This window comes from Hylobates moloch, unplaced genomic scaffold (genome assembly GCF_009828535.3).
Source record: "Hylobates moloch isolate HMO894 unplaced genomic scaffold, HMol_V3 SCAFFOLD_12, whole genome shotgun sequence".
In the NCBI taxonomy this organism is placed as follows: domain Eukaryota; kingdom Metazoa; phylum Chordata; class Mammalia; order Primates; family Hylobatidae; genus Hylobates; species Hylobates moloch.
This window is the reverse complement of record NW_026652287.1, coordinates 76408841-76431062: the sequence shown is the minus strand read 5'-3', so window position 1 is coordinate 76431062 and position 22222 is coordinate 76408841. Positions and strand designations below refer to the sequence as shown.

Here is a 22222-nt window from a genome sequence, read left to right as displayed (position 1 = left end):
GGGTTCCCAGGACTCTGAGACTCTCAGAGAATCTGTGAGGGGTAAAATTTTTTTTTTTTTTTTTTGTAATAATACCATGGTACTTTATATTATTTGTCTTTTTTTATCCTCATAAGGGCACAGTAGAACTTTCCAGAGACCACATAAAACATAATGTCATTGCTCTGGTGGCTACTGGAGAGTGTGCTTGTGAATTCTTTTTTTTTTAGATGGAGTCTCGCTCTGTTGCCTAGGCTGGAGTGCAGAGGCACAATCTCAGCTCACTGAAGCCTCTGCCTCCCAGGTTCAAGCAATTCTTCCACCTCAGCCTCCGGAGTAGCTGGGATTACAGGCGCACCACCATGCCTGGCTAAGTTTTGTATTTTTAGTAGAGATGGAGTTTCACCATGTTGGCCAGGCTGATTCCAAACTCCTGACCTCAGGTGATCCACCCTCCTCAGGCTCCCAAAATGCTGGGATTATAGGTGTGAGCCACTGCGCCCGGCCATGAATTCTTTTGTTTTCAGTTTTTTTTTTTTTTTTAGTTTAATTTTTTCTAAGAGGTATTTTTTTTTTTTTTTTTTTTTTTTTTTTTTTTTTTTTTTTTTTTTTTTGATACAGAGTCTCGCTCTGTCGCCCAGGCTGGAGTGCAGTGGCGCAATCTCGGCTCACTGCAAGCTCCGCCTCCCGGGTTCACGCTGTTCTCCTGCCTCAGCCTCTCCGAGTAGCTGGGACTACAGGCGCCCGCCACTACGCCCGGCTAATTTTTTTGTATTTTTAGTAGAGACGGGGTTTCACCGTGGTCTCGATCTCCTGACCTCGTGATCCGCCCGCCTCGGCCTCCCAAAGTGCTGGGATTACAAGCGTGAGCCACTGCGCCCGGCCTGAGGTATTTTTTTAAAAATAAACTTTGTTTCAGAACAGTATTAGGTTTACGGAAAAATTGTAAAGATAATAGAGTTCCCATATATGTTGTACCCCCCCCTTCGCCTATTAGGAACATCTTATATTAGTGTGGTACATGTGATATAATTGATGAATTCATGTTGATACATTATTAACAGAAATCCATACTTGATTCAGATGTATTTAGTTTTTACATAATGTCCTTTTTATGTTCCAGGATGCAATTCAGGACATCACATTACATTTAGTTCTTGTGTTTCCTCATGTTCTTCTTGGTTATGACCGTGTGTCACACTTTCTTTGTTTTGAATGAACCTTGACCGTTTTGAGGGCTACTGGTTAGTTATTTTACATAGTATCCCTGAACTGGAATTTGTTTGATATGTTTTTCATGATTAGACTAAGTTTAATGGATTTTGAGAAGGAAGACCACAGAGATAAAGTGCTGTTTTCTTTTTTTTTTTTTCTTTTTTTTGAGATGGAGTCTCGCCGTGTCACCCAGGCTGGAGTGCAGTGGCGCAATCTCGGCTCACTGCAAGCTCCGCCTCCCGGGTTCACGCCATTCTCCTGCCTCAGCCTCTCCGAGTAGCTGGGACTACAGGCGCCCGCCACCACGCCTGGCTAATTTTTTAAATATTTTTAGTAGAGACGGGGTTTCACCATGGTCTCGATCTCCTGACCTCGTGATCCGCCCGCCTCGGCCTCCCAAAGTGCTGGGATTACAAGCGTGAGCCACCGCACCCGGCCCTAAAGTGCTGTTTTCATCACATCATACCAAGGGTATATTCTGTCAGCATAACTTATTTTTGCTGTTGACCATGATCACCTGGCTGAGGTGGTTAGTAAATTTCCCATTAAATTTGTTTTTAATTCAGAAAATATTACTAGGCATAATCCACATATACAATAGCTCTTTGGAGTCTTCAACAGTTTGTAAGAGTATAAAGGAATCTCGAGACCCAAAAGTTTCAGTTGCTTATCTAAGCCTTAAGCAACTAACACTTTAAGAAAGAATAATTGTTGGGAGGCCGAGGTGGGCGGATCACGAGGTCAGGAGATCGAGACCATCCTGGCTAACACGGTGAAACCCCCTCTCTACTAAAAATACAAAAAATTGGCCGGGCGAGGTGGCGGGCGCCTGTAGTCCCAGCTACTCGGGTGTGAACCCGGGGCGGACCTGCATGACTGAGATCCCCACTGCACTCACCTGGTTGAAAACGAGACTCTGTCTCAAAAAAAGAAAGAATAATTGACAGCTGCCTGATATGACAAAAGAAACCAAGAAGATGAGGTTTGGGGGTGAGAGAGTAGAAGAAAGAATTGACAGGGCCTTTAAGAATAAGGGAGTGGCTGGGCGCGGTGGCTCACGCTTGTAATCCCAGCACTTTGGGAGGCCGAGGCGGGCGGATCACGAGGTCAGGAGATCGAGACCACGGTGAAACCCCGTCTCTACTAAAAATACAAAAAATTAGCCAGGCGTGGTGGCGGGCGCCTGTAGTCCCAGCTTCTCAGAGAGGCTGAGGCAGGAGAATGGCGTGAACCCGGGAGGCGGAGCTTGCAGTGAGCCGAGATTGCGCCACTGCACTCCAGCCTGGGTGTGAGCGCGAGACTCCGTCTCAAAAAAAAAAAAAAAAAAAAAAGAATAAGGGAGTGATATCAAGATAAACTCTGGCTTTTTTATAACTCTGCTTTATGTTGAGACAGGACTTCTACCTTTCAGCAGTTTTTTGACTTTGTTTCTTTCTTTTCTCATTTGGTCATTTGACAGATATTTGTTGAATGTCTGCTTACTTTTCATTAGTTTTAATATTTTGTCTGATTCATATCATCTGCAAATAATAGGTTTTTTTTCCCTTTGTCTTCCATTCCTTATACAGTTGAGGCTGTGGTTTTATGAATGTATGTCTGGCGATGAGACTTGGGGAGTCTTTTCTAGAAAAGTATTCATTCTGTGTAGGTTTTCAAAATTATTTAAAATTTAGTGTTGTTACTGTTTAAATCTTTTATGCCTTCCTTTTGCATCTCTTATTTTGTGAATGTGGCACTTCTGTTTCATTCTTTCATCTTGCTTAACTTATGTATATTTTCCATCTTTTTTCTTCCTGATGACTTCTTTTTGAATTACTTGATCATTCTTCTAGCTTATTAATTTATTATTGAATCATATTCATTTTGCTGTTCAAGCCTACTATATTTTATTTCTCTATAATATTTTTATACCCAGTATTATCAGCTTTAAAAATATTTGCTTGTTCATGCTTCACTTTTATAATATCCTCCTTTATCTTTTTAAACATGTTTATTAAGTTTTTGTTGAGTTTGGTTCACTGATTTTCTTTTCTTTCACCAAGATTGTTCAGTTTGTTGTCTTTCACAGCACTTGGGCTCCTTAGAATATTATTTTTGTTTGTGAGCTTATATTCTCTTAATAATATACTTCTGGGAATATTACTGCCTTGTCTGATACTGTCCTACATAGAAAGGTAAGAGCCCAGGGACTAGCTATTCACCTTGTCTGATACTGTCCTACATAGAAGGGTAAGAGCCCAGGGACTAGCTTTTCACCATTTTGGTCAATCTAGAGAATACATGTCTTAGGGTAGAGAATCTTTTTTATTAAAATCATAGCTTCCACCTCATTTCCCCTGTTGCTTATATGTTCTTTTTCTTAGGGAACTTTTCTGTATCTCTGTTCTGAGCACACTTCTTATCCATAAACTGTCTCCTTAGTTGTAAACAGCCCATTTGAGAGAAAGCGCAGTGGACGGTAGTAGTTGGCCTCTCTGCCTGCATTTGGTATGTGTGTACTGCAACAGTACTGCATGTGTGTACATGCACAGTTTAAAAGCAAAAATGCTTACTTAGGACTGTGTTTAATGCCTCTGTTTGGAATTAAATCATGTTTTGTGCTCATAGTAAAAACAGGGTGTTCAATGATTAGAGAGAAAAGAGCATAGAAAGATGGCTGGCTTCCAACTCTTCCTCCTGTTGCCTTCTCCAGGCCTTTCCTTTATCTGTGATATTCCACTTTCTCCATCTCCAGGGACAGATTCGGGGCTAGGGTGGGGTGCGGACTTGTTACTTCATTAGTAATTCAGTTCTTACTTGCAAAAGCAATTGGCTTCTTCTTATTGGCTTTGCATTCTCTGTGTAGAGAGGCTGAAAGTGGACCAGGGATTTAAAAGAACAGCAGAACTGTTGCACAGTTAATTCATATTAAGATCTTTGTCACATGTGATACACAGTTTAAAAATTAAAAAATAGAACTATTAAGGGACCACCTGAAAAAACAGACTGTGTCATTTACTCAGTGTAGACAGTGAAATTATTTAACAGAAGAATAGACAAATTTATTTGCTTTGCTAATCTAGACTTTGGGAGGAGAACTGGCTTTAAATACTTATTATTTCTTTCAGTATCCATAAATAATGCAACTACTCAGCTTTTAAACATATGAAGATTTTTTAAAAGTATTGTCATTTGCTTTTTCTCCCAAGTTTTAAGACATGCCAGAGCTTCTCATAAGTAGGATATAATTAAAGCTTAGACACCCACAGCTCCACATTTAACTCTTAATTAAAACGGTGTATGTTAAGAATCTTAAATTTAAGATTAAAATAAAAAAAATTCATGGGAGTCCCATAAAACCTCAGAAAGAAATGTGAAGGATTCAAATTTTAGCATATTGGAGATATGTGAAGATAAAATTTGGTTAAAAGTCCAACCAAATCTCTACCTGTCTTTCTGGTGACAGTAGAACAATAAAGAGATTTTTATCCATACCTCAGCTTAGTAGGTTTTCATTAAGTTGTGACTGCTTCAGAAGTCACTGGTTCAGAAGTCAACTTAAGTTTAATAGGGTGAAAATAGCAGCAATGGAGCAAGAGCAAGCTTGGGGATTGGGTGATGAATTTATATGCATGTGTTTGTCTATGTACACACATACATATAGACATAAAATTTAATTTTGGGCTGGGTGCAGTGGCTCACGCCTGTAATCCCAGCACTTTGGGAGGCTGAGGCAGGAGGATTGCTTGAGCCTGGGAGTTCAAGACTAGCCTGGGCAACATAGTGAGACCTTGTTTCTACAAATAATAAAAAATATTAGCCAGTCGTGGTGGCATGTGCCTGTGGTCCCAGCTACTCAAGAGGCTGAGGTGGGAGGATCACTAGAGCCCTGGCGGTTGAGGCTGCAGTGAGCCAAGATCATGCCACTGCACTCCAGCTTGGGCAACAGAGTGAGACTCTGCCTCCCCCCAAAAAATTTAATATTATTTTTATACATATATACACAAAATTAAATTTTATGTATATATGTATGTGTGTACATACACAAATGCATGTATATAAATTTATCCCCCCATCCCAAGCTTGCTCTTGCTCCATTGCTGCTGTTTTCACCATATTAAACTCAAGTTGACTTCTGAAGCAGTCACAAGTTCATGAAAACCTACTAAGTTGAGGTATGGATAAAAATCCCTTCATTGTTCTACTGTCACTAGACAGACAAGTGGAGATTTGGTTGGACTTTAGATCAAAATACTTAAAAATTTTTTATGTTTTTTAAATTTGTTTTATTTTATTTAAACATTTATTGGGTTCAGCAAACTAACCTACCTTCATTAAGCACATTCTACGCATAGTACCTTCCTAGGTTCATGCCTATACTGTGTTTAGAGCAGGTTTTATTTAGGTCTTATGGGTAAAACTGTTGGCTGCATTAGGGGAATTAGTAGAAAATAAAGCTATTAGAAATGAATAATGACTAATGTTTATTAAATTTCTACTGTGTGCCACCAGCTATTCAAAATGCCTTGCCCATAAACTCATTTAATCTTTAAAATAACCCTATGAGATAGATAGAATTACAAGGATAGAGAGACAAGGGCACACACCTAGTAAGCGGCAGAGCTGGGATACATTTTGGCTCCAGGTGTGAACCTTTAATCACTTTCCTATACTGCGTCTCTTTGAATCAGATCATACAGGGCCTTGAATACTACTATTACTGTTTGGGATCTTTGTTGTTAACACAGTATCAAATTGTTGAAGATTTTGGAGCAGGGAACCAACCTGTTCAGAGTTGTGGTTTAGGAATATCAGCATGGCAAAATTGTGGAGTATTCGTGGGGGCAACCAGTTGAACATTAGAGTTATCTGGGATGTTTTGAAAAACTGATGTACAGCTACATTCCTGTTCAGTTGAATTAGAATCTCAGAGGGTGAGTTGCGTATATTAGTACCTTTTAAAGTCCCTTAGTTGATTTCGATGTGCAACTAAGGTTGAAAACCATAGAAATAGAGGTGGTTAGTTCAGGGAACAAGTTAGCATGCTGTTGTGAAATCTAGATAAAAGGCAATTAAAACTTATATGGTAGTGTGTGGGCGGCAAGCCACCTAGGTGCCCAGGCAAGAGACCAAGGGCATGAAGCTGTTCCAGTGTAATAAACTATATAAAACAAGAGTTATACTAGATCTAGATCATAGACATAATTATATGAATATCATTAATCATTAGTTTGTAGCAATTACTCTTTATTCCAATATTATAATAATCCTTGCTCTATAATCATAACCTAGGAAAAACCAGGCCATACAGAGATAGGAGCTGAGGAGACATAGTGAGAAGTGACCAGAAGACAAGAGTGTGAGCCTTCTGTTATGCCTGGACAGGGCCACCAGAGGGCTCCTTGGTCTAGGGGTAACGCCAGCGTCTGGGAAGCGCCCATTGCCAAGCAGACGGTGGTCTAGCAGTAGCGTCAGTGTCAAGGAAAAACACCCGCTACTTAGCAGACCGGGAAAGGGAGTCTCCCTTTCCCCAGGGGAGTTTAGAGAAGACTCTACTCCTCCACCTCTTGTGGAGGGCCTGACATCAGTCAGGCCCACCCGCAGTTATCCGGAGGCCTAACCGTCTCCCTGTGATGCTGTGCTTCAGTGGTCACGCTCCTAGTCCACTTTCATGTTCCATCCTGTACACCTGGCTCTGCCTTTTGGATAATAGTAGCAAAATTAGTGAAAGTACTAAAAGTCTCTGATACACAGAAATAATGGCGTAAGCTGTCTCTCTCTCTGCCCATCTCTGTCTGCCTCAGCTGCCAGGCAGGGAAGGGCCCCCTGTCCAGTGGACACATGACCCACATGACCTTACCTATCACTGGAGATGGCTCACACTCCTTACCCTGCCCCTTTGTCTTGTATCCAATAAATATCAGCACAGCCTGGCATTCGGGGCCACTACTGTTCTCTGCGTCTTGGTGGTAGTGGTCCCCCGGGCTCAGCTGTCTTTTCTCTTATCTCTTTGTCTAGTGTGTTTATTTCTACAATCTCTTGTCTCTGCACATGAGGAGAAAAACCCACCAACCCTGTGGGGCTGGTCCCTACAGTAGTGGTAGCAGAATAGAAAATATGTGAAAGGAATTAGAGATGCAAATCAGCAGAACCTGGTGATTGATTGGATGTGTGGTTTCAGGAAGATACTAAAGACCAATTTTACATATATTAAACATGTAGAATCTTAAAAATGATGTTAAGATGGTGGTATCCTCATCTTACAGATGCAGAAACTGAGATAAAGAGAAATTATATAGCTTTTCCCGAGCTATACAACAAGTAGACAATGGAGTCGGGACTTGAACTCAGGCCTTTGCATATCGAATTACATTTTCTTCCTATGAGTTTTAGGGCATTAATGTGTTTAGCATTAATTCATACTGGATGAGATAACATTGTTATAGATGACCATATATGATGCAGAGGGTATCAGAAGAGTCAGTTATTTTAGTGGAGTTGAAAGGCAGTATCAAAAAAGTTTTTTTAGACAAGGTAATGCTTAATCTGAGTGTTGAAAGGAACTTAGGTATTTGCCTGGTGAAGGTGAGAATGGCATTGTAGGCAAAAGGAGCTGTGAGAGTAACAAGTAAATTGTTCAGCAACATGGTATGTTTGAAGAAGTGAAAGTCATTTTCAGTTTGTCACATTTGTGAAGTGTAGGATTGATGGGTGTTTGGAGGAATGCATGACATAAAATTGACAAAATTGTGAAGAGCCTTGAAGATGGGGTTAAATGTTTTTCTCTCCAATTTTGGTAGGCTGTGGGAGCCTACCAAGTGCAGAATTATTGAAGTGGTTCAACCATGTTGTTGAACAACTTTAGAAGGCTCTCTATGATATCGGTATGGAAGATAAATTGCTGAAGTGTAAGAAATTCAGGTGGCAGGTAGTAGCAGTAACTGTGGACGTGAGAAATAAAGGATAAATATGAGAGACTATGTAGAACTTTAGGACCTTGTCCTGGACTTAATATGAGGAGTGGAGGAGAATATAGATGAGGAAAATAAAAGTGAAGGAGAAATTTAGAGCGACTTAACAGGTTTCTGTGTTGTGTGATTTGGTGGGAGGTACCATTCATTAAGGGAGAAAATATAGGAAGAAGAGCAGGGGCAGAGAAAGGGAAGATGAAGTCAGTTTTGGACATACTGAGTTTGAGATGTATATCCAAGTGGAGGTGTACAGAGGCTTGGTGTCCCATACAGTTTCTCATTTAATCCTTTCTATAATACTGTAAGGTAGATGTTACTCTGTTTTTAAGAGATGAAGAAACCGAAGCTCTGAAAGGGTAATTTGCATAAAGTCAGTTAGCTAGACAGTGGGCAGCACTAGGATCTAAATGTAAATATTCTAATTCTCTTATTCTTATCGAAAGAAAGGGCTTTTTTTGGTTATAAACTCATCTATATTACACCTAGACTTTTAAGCATCTTTGGATATTTAATCCAAAGCTTTATTTTCCTGTAACTATTAATAATTTTGACTTTTCTATCTAGGCTGAATATTTTGACATTTGAGCACCATGTAGTTGCAGAGACATGAGGAACAGTTGCTAACTGCATTCTTATGTGTGGTAGATTGATGAGTCATGGGGGTTGACGTTTCCATGTTATTATTAGCAGTCTTGCCCGTGGCTTGATGCTGTGCAGTGTGATATACTAATCAGTGATTTGTTAGAAATGGAACAGAAATCTAGAAGGAAGGAAGGTATTTTTTTGCAGCTCTTATGTCTTAATTTAGAGCTCAGTCATGATTTAATCTAGAATGTAGGCTCACATATCTATGTAAGAATGCGAAGAATTGGCCAAAATGAAATTTCAAGTAACATAAGCTTTTATTTCAGATTGACAAATGAAATGCGTAAAACAGGTCATAAGATGAAGCATCTGACACTGAAATGTTTATGTATATGCTGTCTCATATAACCAGTTCTCATATCACCTGGCATGATTGTGATGTGATAATATGGTTTCGGTTGTGCTATTTCATAACCTTTTCAGGCAACTGTGGCTCGTTAGGCCAGATTTAGAGGAAAATGTTAATGAAGTCAAAGCTGAAGGTTATGCCTTTAATTCTTTTCGTGGGCAGTAAAGGTTTTCTGGTTTCCTAACCACAGAGTCCGCCAGCAGTCTCACCAGATGCATGCCATTAGTTACAAGTGAAAATCATACTGGTTAATTTTGAGCTTCTCTTGTATGTGAAGACCTTGATAAAGGAGGTTGGATTAATCATGGCAAGAGACCACCAGTGCCAGAAGAAATGTAATTCATGTGTCATTACCAAAAACTGATAGTGAATCTGTAACAATGTTATTTTATGCAGGACAGAACTATTTAAGGAAAAGAATGAGGGAATTCTTAGTGATGGAATTTGGGCTTATCAGATGGCCAGAGACTTTGCTAAGTATTAGGGTTATAATCACTAAGCCTTTTTTTTTTTCTTTTCTTGTCTTTATTCATTCAGTATTTGTTGAGTGTCCACAATGGTGCCAGGCTCTGCTCTAGTTTTAAGGGATATAGCAGTGAACAAAATAGACAACATTCCCACTCCAGTGGAGCTAACATTTCAGTAGAGAAAGAAAAAATATATAAATATGAACTGTGTTACGAGATATTGCTGTGATGAAAAATAAAGCAGGGTAAGAAGGATAGAGAGTAACAAAATAGGGGATGAGCACTGTTTCGGGAATATTATGGAAGTATTCTGATGAAGTAGCTTTCGAGCAGAATCCTAAAGGAAGTTTTCTAGGCAAAAATAAGAACTAAGTGTAAAGCTTGCATATCTATTGGGCAGACAGTGGTGGTTAGTCTGTAAGCATTCGGGGTTGTGGGAAAGGGTGAGTGAAGGGTCTTTCCTCCTACTCAGGAAGGTGGAGGTACAGGGTCAGTGTTGCTAGGAACACATGGAGCTCTGTGGGCTCTCCCCTGCAATCCGACCTGATAATAGAAGGATGCAGTGACAAGACAGATGGAATATCTATTTGTTATGCCTGCAGTGGGAGGTCAGGAAATCCCTTATCAAGGATGTCATGCTTTATATAAGAAGAATGAATTCACCAGGAGAATCACTGGAATGGCCTTGAGGGGCTGCAGCTCAGGAGTGGGTAAGGCAGGAAACTGATTTGGGGAGTTAGTGAACCGAGCTCTTTAAAAAATCAAGTCAATGGAATCATATGGGGAAATAATGTTGAATGGAAATAAGAGATTCTAGGATGCAGAGAAAGGGAGGAGAAAGAGAAAATAGGTTGGAAACTAAGAAAGGGCAGAGTTTTCAGAAAAGGAGTGGTCAGCAGTGGCAAATGCTAGAGGAGTGGTCAGTGTTAGGTGAGCTAGGGAAAGGTAAGGTTGTGCTAGACCTGAGTTGTCTGATAGTGTAGCCACTTCCCACATGTGACTAATTTAAAGTTAACCTAATTAAATTAAAAGTTGTTCCTTAGTTTTACTAGCCACATTTCAAGATTTCAATAGCTACATGTAGGTAGTAGCTACCCTGTTGGACATTACAGATACACACTATTTCCGTCGTCATAGAAAGTTCTGTTTGACAGCACTATACTAGACCATTATAATGGTGGAGAAAAGTTAAATAACAATTTATTTATTTATTTATTTATATGGCAAGAGAGATACACTGTGAGATAATTATGAATTATCAAAGAATTCACATTAGAAAGTCAGAGTTGGAGAACGATAACTTCAGCTTGAACATAGGTAGCAGAATTGGCAATTTGAGCTCTCAAGGTGAGGGGTTTGTTGAGTGTCTGCTATGGCGCCAAGCTCTGTTCTAGTTTTAAGAGATATAGCAGTGAACAAAATAGACAAAATTCCCACTCCAGTGGAGCTAACATTTGAGTGGAGAAAGACAGAAAATACATATAAAAATTTCAAGCTATTGAGTAGGGAAGCAAAAACAAAGTAGGGAGAAAATTACAGATCACTTTAAGCAATCAGTTTTACTAGACAGAATTTTAGCTAAGTGGAGTTTGAGTTAAGTGGAGATATGAGACTATCTCGTAGAAAATCATTATTTCTGTGGGATGAGTAATTGGGCCAAATTGTAAAATATGTTAACTATCAGTGTTTGGGGCTTATTTTTAAAAGAATAGGGTGCCACCAGATGTTCTTTAGTGGAGGAGAAATGAGGCCAGAGTGACTGCCTAGAAAATTAAGTTGGTAAATTAATCACTTTTTTCTGGGTCCTTTCTTAGTCTTTGTCATTTGTTTTAATAATAAGTAATTCTACTTTATGTTTATATACTGATTTTCAAAACAAATTTATACACAATACTCAGGTAAACTATTATTAAGCCTCATAACAATTCTAGAAATTTGTAAGGTTTAATAATTAGTGCATTAACAAAGGAGAAAAAGAAACCTCACAGAAAGAAGTTAAGTGGCATGCTAATGGTGGGATAGCCTGAAGAATGAGTAATGTTGGGTAGACTGGAGATCACTTTTCTTAGTGTTGAATAAACCATAATACATACTGTCTTCTGTATATGGTGATCTTGGTAGTAGGGACTATGTTTTTATCATGTTTTTGAATTCCGGTATGTAGCATAGTAAATGAATGAGTGGACTGAGACTGCATGCAGGGACATCTACCGAAAGGGAGATGCAGAAGTTGACACATGAGGTAATGTGGGTCTAACATAGGGGGCGCTAATGGGAAGTGAAAAAAAAAAGACTGCATGTGAAATAGGCACCATAGAGGCAAAAAAAATCAGAATTTAATAATTTAATCAGATGTTGGGGGAAATGTCTCAGATGAATCAAGGGTTTATGCCTGAGTGTTTGAAGGAAAGATGGGCAAATCAGTGTGGAAGCTGGTTTCTGAGAGAAAGCTGAGTACTATCTCTGATACAAAGATGTAAAGCCTTTACTTTGTTAACATAATTTTAGAACTAGAAGTTAATATACAATAATGTCCAAACATATAGGTAGAAATGTTTTGAAGTTTTGGAGATATGCTAGGTATGAAGAAGAAACTAGGAAGTTACCTGAATATAGGTGATAAATGAGCCTTGAGCATCAGTGGAACCTGCAGGAAAAGAGCAGGTAGAGGAAGAACAACAAATAGTTGAAGCTGAGCACTGGTAATGGCCATTCACTTATTAAATGGGAGGACAAAGTGTGGAGGCAGGAAAATAGGAGGGAAGCCAGAGCAGAGGAGTATTCTTAGAAACCAAAAGAGGCTTACATGAGAAGACTGATAGACTTAAATACATAAAGGAAGGATATAAAGGGTGAAAAACTACCAGGCCAATGCCAGAGAGGACTCCACAGGTTGGCAAATTAACTGTAATTTCCAGATGACGCAGGATTAAAAGAAGATTTTTTTTTTTTTTGGAGGCAGAGTTTCGTTCTTGTCCAGGCTGGAGTGCAATGGCGCAATCTTGGCTCACTGCAACCTCCGCCCCCCGGGTTCAAGTGATTCTCCTGCCTCAGCCTCCCAAGTAGCTGGGATTACAGGCACCTGCCACCATGCCTGGCTAATTTTTTGTGTTTTTAGTAGAGATGGCGTTTCACCATGTTGGCCAGGCTGGTCTCGAACTCCTGACCTCAAATGATCCACCTGCTTCGGCATCCCAAAGTGCTGGGATTACAGGCATGAGCCACCGCGCCCAGCCTGGAAAAAGATTTTTAAAAAAGGGTTCAATTTTCAGAAGTCATATCGCACCATTTGAAAAATAACTATTACTTAAAAGATTATTGCACCACTTACTTTATTTGATAAATTGCTCTCTAGATTCAGATTTAAGTATATGAGATTAAATCACTCCCGAGAAAATTTGTTTTCTTTTTAGATATTGCCATATTCAGAAGTTGCTGAAGTTCAAGGGACAGTGAGTAATATGTGGTGCTGTGGGACAGTGAGTAACATGTGGGACATGTTAACATTTTTGCATCTTTTTAGGATTTCAAGTTGGATTCTTAAAATGTACTTCCCACTATACTTAATCATAGATAATTATGTCATAATAAGAAATAAGCTCGTGTAGATTGAAAAATATCAGTTAAAAACTGTTTATATTTTTTTCCAAAATGTAAATAAATTCTTTTTTTGACTGTAAAAATAATGCATACTAGTATACCACATTTTAAAAATACAGAAAAATATAAGTAAAATCCTGCCTCCTAAAGTTAACTACTGTTGATATTTTGGTGGCATCTTTCCTAAGTTTATATGTGTATGAGAAAATTTATAAAAGTAGGGTCATATCATATAAGCTTCTTTATGACCTACTTTTAAAAGCCAATATATAATGGATTTTTTTAGTAGGTGGAACCTTTTTTTTTTCTTTTTTGAGACGGAGTCTTGCTCTTTCGCCCAGGAGTGCAGTGCTGTGATCTCGGCTTACTGCAACCTTCACCTCCTGGGTTCAAGCAATTCTCCTGCCTCAGCCTCCAGAGTATCTGGGATTACAGGCATGCACCACCACACCCGGCTAATTTTTATATTTTTAGTAGAGACGGGGTTTCACCATGTTGGCCAGGCTGGTCTCAAACTCCTGACCTCAAGTGATCCTCCCGCCTTGGCCTCCCAAAGTCCTGGGATTACAGGTGTGAGCCACTGTGCCCAGCTGGAAAAAGAAACTTTAATGACTACATGCTATTTCATTGTGTGAAGGTATTTTATTACCCAGTTTAAAACAGGTTACTTCTTTAGATTACTGTAAATGATGTTGTGGTAAATATCCGTGGACACATCTTTTTATTTTTTATTTTATTTTTATTTTTGAGGCAGAGTCTCACTCTATCGCCCAGGCTGGAGTGCAGTGGCGCGATCTCGGCTCACTGCAAGCTCCGCCTCCCGGGTTCATGCCATTCTCCTGCCTAAGCCTCCTGAGTAGCTAGGACTACAGGCACCCACCACCACGCCTGGCTAATTTTTTGTATTTTTAGTAGAGACGGGGTTTCACCGTGTTAGCCAGAAAAGTCTGAATCTCCTAACCTTGTGAACCGCCCACCTCAGCCTCCCAAAGTGCTGGGTTTACAGGCGTGAGCCACTGCACCCGGCCAGACACATCTTTTTTGAACATTTTGTATGATCCCCTTATTAATATTCCTAGAAGGGGAATTGCTGGATCAAAAGTGCGATTAGGTTATTTTTAAATATCTGCTTGGCAGGCCAGATAATATTCTTTATCCAACAGTGATAAGCTGTAGTTCCGAGACAAATACTCCTTTAAAATCTCACCCATGAAACTCAAGGGTAAAATGTGCACAAGTATATTTTGCAGGTGATTACAGGAATATTAAAAATTCAGCTAAGTGTAGAGTGATAACTCCTGTTCAAAGAACAGACAGTTCTCAGCTGCACTATATAGCTCTCTCTAAAGTTTCTTATTCTAAGGGCCTATGATAACGCTAAATAGAGCACTCTTCAGATGTTTTGTATACTCTTTCTGAATTGTAGTTTCTTGGAGCCAGCTGCTGTAGGATTGCTTCTGTAACAACTTGATCAACTTTATTGGGTGAAGAGGTGCCACCAGCTACATCACTGCTTGATGAGCTCTTTGTCATGAGTCAGATGACTTAAATCAAGCCATGATGTATATTAACAGGGAAGTGTTGTGCCAAAGGGAATGGAATCAAAGCTATAGATTGCGTGGGATTACTTCTTTATTATTAGGGTGGCCTTCCATCGTGGTTTATTTGAGACTGAGAAGTTTCCCAGGATGAAGATGTTTATATACCCTAAAGATTGCTTGTTTAATGCTCATTATAGATGAGGTGGCAAATATTTAGACATACAATAAAATAAAATCAATTTTTTTTGCATTGTGCACTATTTCTGAGATTTATAGACTAAAATTAGTAAATATTTGGGTAATGGCTATAAATATTTCATGCTTTTAAATACTTTGATAGTATGTCTGAAACTTTTATTATTGATATATCTTATTGATATAACAAAATTAGTGAGATAACTGCGTGGACATTGTCTGTGGGACAATGGTAAACAATAAGATACTCAAATAGAGTCAATTAGAGAAACTGTTGCTTTTTAGAGACAGGGTCTCTACATTGCTCAGGCTGGAGTGCAGTGGCTGTTCACAGGTGCGATCATGGTACACTGCAGCCTTGAACTCCTGGACTCAAGCAGTCCTCCTGCCTCAGCCTCCCATGTAGCTGGGGCTACAAGGCGCCCATGATGACCTTTTTCTGAATAAACTGAGAAGCTGTTCTTGGATTCTCTGAGACTCTAGCTCTATTTAGGTTCTTTAACAAAAACCAAGAAGAACGCCTAGCATTTTGCTTTTAAAATATTGTACAAGTTAATTGTGTAGAATGGTTCCACATCAATAATTTCACATTGTTTTTATTCATGTGTTATACAACATGGTACTGTACAAATTTGACCCAGGTCCTAGAAGTGGTAAGAATAAGAAATTAGTAGTGTGCAGTTTAGCCATGTGCAGAAGACTTCAGTGGTATACGTTACTTTGTAAATTTGATATGTAATCCTCAATTACTTATATCCTGTTTCCCATTGGCATCACTTACAAGCAGCTCTGGAAGGATGATTTCACTTAGCTCCCAGTTCAGTGCTTTTGTATCCATATCCTTTTGATGAAATTTTCTGAAGCCATGCTTATTTTTCATTGTGTTTCAGCTTTGCATTTGCAGTGTTTGAGTGTGATTCTTAGTTGTGTTGTCCATTATAATACATATTTTTCTAGGGCCTGTTCTTTTATCCCATGGCATTTTTCAATCTCTTATGATTAAGCCATTCAGGTCATATAACGTAACTCTCATACATAATTTATATTTTTCTTACCAGCCTGAACCTTTCCCTATACAGATTTATATATCCAACTGCTTACTTGACATTTCCACTTGGATGAATGTCTGACATGCATTTCAAACTTAATTTGACCCAAACTGAGCTCCTTATATTTCTCCCTGTAAACTAGCTGCTCTCACTATCTTTTCTGTCTCAGATAATGGCAGTCCCATCCTTCCAGGTGCTCAAACCCCAAGACTTGACATTATTTTGTTCCTGCCTTTTTTATCTCACATTTGGTCTATTTGGAAATCTTGTTTGCTCTATTTTCAAAATATATTTGGAACTCAGCTACTTCTCATCACCTTCACTGCTAACACTTTTGGTCCACGATTCCCCCTCTCTCCTAGATTATAGCAGTAACCTCCTAAGTGATTATACCCTTGTCTCTCTAGTCTGTTATCAACATAGCAATCAGAGTGATTCTGTTAAAACATAATCAGACTGTGTCAATTCTCTTCTCAAAACCATCCAGTGGTTCCCCATCTTATTCAAAACAAAACCAAAGTTTTGACTAGAACCTACAAAGTCCTATACACCCTGACATCTGTTTACCCCTCTGACCTCATCTCCTACTACTTTCCTATTTTTGCATTGCATTCCAGCCTCACTGGCCTTCGTGCTCTTCCATAAACACTCCAGACTTGCTTGCATCATAATCCTGTACACTTGCTCTTCCCTCTGTCTTTAATACTTTCACCCTATGTGTGTTGTTATGCCAAGTTCCTTCATCTTATTCAGTCAACTCTGTATTGAAGCCTTCTTAGGCCACCCTATCTAAAATTTTAACTCCCTTTCCCTAATATTTTTTATGTCCCCATTTGTTACTTATTTCCCCCCTAGTTTTTATGCTATATATTATACCATGAATTTTTACTTAACATTTTTTATGTTACTGTTCATCTCTCTTACTAGGACATGAGTACCAGGGGCAGGATTTTTGTCTATTTTGCTTACTGCTATGTCCCTTGGTGTCTAAGTGATGTATGTCAGCAGTAGTTACTAAGTAAATATTTGTTAAATGGATGAATACATGATTGGAAAAGATGATGTTTGTTTTGATTATTGTTCAGTGCCTCAACTTGAAAAAAACAGGATTGATCCAGTAGAATCAGATTTATATAACACAGACATGCTTGAGGATAATGTCGAGACTAACCATGCCTGGACATTTTTGGAGCAAATATTTAGTAGTAGTTGTATATATGCTAAGGATTATTTTCTGGGAGTAAAAAAGTAAGGAGTACAGTTGTATAGCAGTTGACATAGTGCTGTTAATTGACAAAATATGAGAATATAACAGAACTGTACAATGAAAGTTGAGCTGATTAATCTTTAAATAGAAGATGAACTATAAAACCTTCAAACATGACTGGCCTTGTGAAATTAAATACTCTCAGCTGTGTATACATAAGATTAGAACCACTGCTTTCCTTTTGCAAGTTACGGATAAATCTAGGGAAACGATGCAATCATTTATATCAATTTAGGAAGATCTTAGAAGATGTCTATGAAGCATTTGTAAAGTTTGCCACAGTTGTTTCTGTCAGCTTAACTTTTTTCCAGTTTTCCAGTGTTAACGTTATTTATTGGTACACAACAAACTATCTAAAAATTAAGTGGCTTAAAACAACAAGCATTTATTATCTCAGATTTCCATGGATCAAAATCCAAGAGTAGCTTAGCTAGAGGTCTCTCACTCAGTCTCTCATGTGGTTGCAGTCAGGATAGTGGGGATTGGGTATTGCTGCAGTCTCAACTGAAAGACTGACTATGCCGGGCGCGGTGGCTCATGCCTGTAATCCCAGCACTTTGGGAGGCTGAGATGGGCAGATCAGAAGGTCAGGAGTTCCAGACTGGCCTGGCTAACATGGTGAAACCCTGTCTCTACTAAAAATATAAAAATTAGTTGGGTGTGGTGGCACGTGCCTGTAGACCCAGCTACTCAGGAGGCTGAGGCAGAAGAATCGCTTGAACCCGGGAGGCGGAGATTGCAATGAGCCGAGATCACACCACTGCACTCCAGCCTGGGCAACACAGTGAGACTCTACCTCAAAAAACAAAAAAACAAAAGACTGACTGGGGATGGAGGGTGGAGTGGGAGATCTGCTTCCAAGTTCACTTAGTGGTGTTTGCCGACCTCACTAACACCATAGTTCTTTCACCTAGTGGGCCTCTCTACAAGGCTGACATACGAAGTGACAGTTGGCTTTCCCCAGGGTGATCTATCTACAAGAGATTGAGAAACTGCATGCAAGATGGGATGCATCTATAAAGTCTCTTTATAATCTAATCCTAGAAGAGACATCCCATCACTTTGGCTGTATTCTGTTCATTAGAAGTGATTTAGGGCCTGGTGTGATGGCTCACATCAGTAATTCCAGCATTTTGGGAGGCAGAGGCTGGAGGATTGCTTCAGCCCAGGAGAATATAACTTTGCCAACTTTAGTTTGTTTGTAAAACCAGAAGAATGAGATTAAATGGGAAGCTGCACAAACATGAATAGAGCAAATGCCTTCAAGGCATTAGAAGATCATTTCAAGTATTGCAAAAAGCCATCACTTACGGAAGGAATAGGTCCAAGATTTTATTCAAGGAGGTGACAAAAGCCCAAAGCAAACAACTGCTAACTTGTTTTGTCACAGCCAATTAAGATCCTCAAGTCTCTTTAAGACCAACAAATAATGTAATTATTGGGAATTTTTTATTTCTGTTACTGCATTTGTTTTGGTACGTTACTACATTTGGTATTTAAAATGAAGGAGAGCTGAGAACTCTGTTTCTACCAGAACCAAAGCACTTGTCCATAGGCAACATTTAGAGTAATTTATGTTAAAATAGTTACTAAACAAAAGGTCAGCAGGCTTTTTCCTGTTTCTTTTGGTTGATTGCAAGTTCTTCACTCAAGGGTTGGGTCTTGTGACTTCCCAAAGACCAGTAGCTCCAAATATTATGCTTGATTTTTAGTGGGCCCTAAGAAAATTTTGTCTGACTTAATAAAACTTCTTTCTGATTAATGTTTCTATTTTTTTTTTTTTGGTATTTGAGAAAAAATTTGTTCTACTTTGTTGATGCCTCTGTAGATGCTCTTCACACAATGCTTGGCATGTAACAAGCACTCAGTAAATGTTCCTTACTCTTTTGTAGAAGAAACATACTAAATCTCTTTGTAGTGTTATGTGCTTTCATGGCATGCAGAACTAATCTTTAATAGTGCATGGGTGTTATATAGTTTTAAACCACCTTAAATTTAGGGAATGCATAACTTGTCTGTCTCTTAAATTTCTATGTAATTTTTACCTTTACTAACTTATATCTTGAATTTGAAAGTAATTTTTGACTTAATTTTCAAAACAAAATACGTAGGTGATCCATTTTTCTCTTACCACCTTCATTTTCTAAAAACAAAACAAATATTTGATACTGCTTAATCTAAGATCTTTTTTTGTGTGTGGAAAAGGAAGTTTCTTGTAAATTATTACGGTTATTACTATTGATGTGCATGTGCTTTCTACTTATAAACTAATGCTATTTTCCTTGTCCTTTTGTTTCACTGCTGTTTCCATCCTGATGCGTTTTGCTTCTTCCCGATTTGGACTATATTTGTTTGCTGCTCAATTACCCTGCCTTAAAAGCTTCTTGGTGATAGCAAAGATGTCCTTGGGCCATCAAGTAAGTAGCTGAAGCTTGAACGGCATGTTTGGGGACATGATAATATTTTGATGTGTAATTATTATGAAAGGCAAATGGTGTTTCAATTTTGAATTATTAAGTCTTCTACTTTTCTTTCCAGGAATTGAAATATAAAGAATATAGATGGTCATTTAGTACCCAGTGCCCCTTCTGTTCTCATTGTCCATCTGAGATTCATAGGCAGTGTTTGTATATTTACATCTTGATTATCTGAAGATGCATTCTTTAGTTAATTATCTAACTCATAATTTGGGACCTCTTCTTCATAGTATTTCTTTCTACAGTTATCACAAGGCATGGATCTAGCACAAGGATTTCACTTCCATATGAAAGGGAGAAAAGCTTGTATTTTGTCAGAATTTTTACATAATAATTTGATTATGAAAATTGTTTTATACTTTGGGTATAAGTGAAACATATTTTACCTTAGGGATTTAGAAGATGTATCCTTGAAAATTATATCCAATTCACCTCAACACATTTTACTGAGAGTTTTTTGGGGCAAGGAGTGGCAGACATTGCCAACTTTTGGAGGTACATAATGAATAAAACATGATGCCTGCCCCTAAAAATTTGTATAGTCTAGCTAGGGAGTAAGAGGGGCAATTTTTATATTAAAAATCATAGAATTGCTGAGGTGAAAGGAACTTCAGAAATTATCTAATAAAGCATTAATTTTATAGAGGAGAGCCTGAAGTTAAGATAGCACAAATATCCGAGAAGTTAGAATTGGTTACTAGTCCAGTGTGTCTTCCTTCTACTGTTATTCAAAGATAGAAGGAAACTGTTTGCTGCATTCAAGTATAACTAAACAGTTAAAATTTTACTGCATCATAGATGAAGATTTTAACTTTATTGATGAATAATATAGAAAATTATATTGATTTAGGAAGTTTTATTATTGATTCCTAAACAATTATCTGATTATTGCAAGTCAGTTTACTGTTCTGGGACTTATATTTCATTGACCTAGGAAAGGAACTTAATGAGATAATGGTAAAGGTTTTCTTCTAACTATAAACTTTTTTAGTCTAGATAAGTTGCTGTTTATCTCTAACTGGTTATAGTATGTATGTATTTTTTTTTTTTTCTAAAAAGAGAGGATTTAAAGTAATATGCTAAATCCTTTTTTTTTTTTTAATTCTTATTTTTTAGAGACAGGGGAGTCACTCTGTCACTCAGGCTGGAGTACAGGAGCACAATCATAACTCATGCAACCTTGAACTTCTGGGCTCAAGGGACCTTCCTGCCACCCGAGTAGCTAGGACTCCAGGCTTGTGCCACCACACCCAATTTTTAAAATTTTTTGTAAAGATGTGGTCTCACTGTGTTGCCCAGGCTGGTCTTGAACTCCTGGTCTCAAGTGATCCTCCCACCTTGGCCTCCCAGAGTGTTGGGATTACAGGTGTGAGCCACCGTGCCTAGCCCTTTTTTCATTCTTAAATGCAATAACTCAAAATATTTTATAAATATTGTTTATTATACAGTCATCATTAGGAGGTAGAAATCTTAAAAATAGAAAAAAGAACACAAATCTCAAAATGTTGTTTTTCATTTTCTTGAGACAGAGTTTTACTCTGACACCCAGGCTGGAGTGCAGTGGCACAATCACAGCTTGCTGCAGCCATAACTTCTAGACTCAAGCGATCTTCCCACCTCAGCCTCCTGAGTAGCTGGGACTACAAGCATGTGCCCAGTAAATTTTTTTTATTGTTATTTTTTGTAGACACAGGGTTTTCCTACATTGCCAAGGCTGGTCTAAAACTCCTGGACTCAAGCGGTCCTTCTGCCTTGGCTTCCCAAAATGCTGACATTGCAGGTGTGAGCCACTGCACCAAGCTTCAAAATATTTTTATGTTTTGTTGTTCAGCTTTGTGATACTTACTTGGCATATAATTTCAATGGATTCTTCAGTTTCTTTAGTTAGCTCATGTATTTAGACATGGACTCAGGTGAACTGAATGGCACTGCTGAGCTTTATAAATAGAATAGCATTTTAAATATTAACTGAAATATTTTATCTTAGGAACTGGGTTTTTACAAATGGAGATCTTTTTTACTTGGAATAGAAGAAATTTACTTAAGGTTATATATTTCAAGCATATATAAATAAAAATATACGACAGAATATTAGAGATGACTTTATAATGTACTCTGCCAAATATTAAAAGGCTGGGTCTGTATAATCATTTGTTAGAGACCATATATCTTTTTTTTTTTTTTTTTTTTTTTTTTTTGAGACGGAGTCTCGCTCTGTCGCCCAGGCTGGAGTGCAGTGGCGCAATCTCGGCTCACTGCAAGCTCCGCCTCCCGGGTTCACGCCATTCTCCCGCCTCAGCCTCTCCGAGTAGGTGGGACTACAGGCGCCCGCCACCACGCCTGGCTAATTTTTTTGTATTTTTAGTAGAGACGGGGTTTCACCGTGGTCTCGATCTCCTGACCTCGTGATCCGCCCGCCTCGGCCTCCCAAAGTGCTGGGATTACAAGCGTGAGCCACCGCGCCCAGCCCCATATATCTTTTAAAGTG

At 38.7% G+C, this 22222-nt stretch overlaps 1 protein-coding gene across 4 annotated transcripts in view; it reads left to right on the top strand.

Annotated features, from left to right (window-relative positions):
- The window catches only part of OSBPL8 (oxysterol binding protein like 8), a 215130-nt gene that overhangs the window by 84639 nt on the left and 108269 nt on the right, over positions 1–22222 (top strand). For 2 of the 4 annotated variants that reach the window (XM_032170793.2, XM_032170792.2), the window contains exon 3: positions 19638–19674. The exons of the other annotated variants lie outside the window; for them this stretch is intronic. In XM_032170793.2, the coding sequence (XP_032026684.1) occupies positions 19638–19674 (37 nt within the window). The remainder of the gene's footprint in view (positions 1–19637; positions 19675–22222) is intronic. 4 annotated transcript variants of the gene reach the window in all.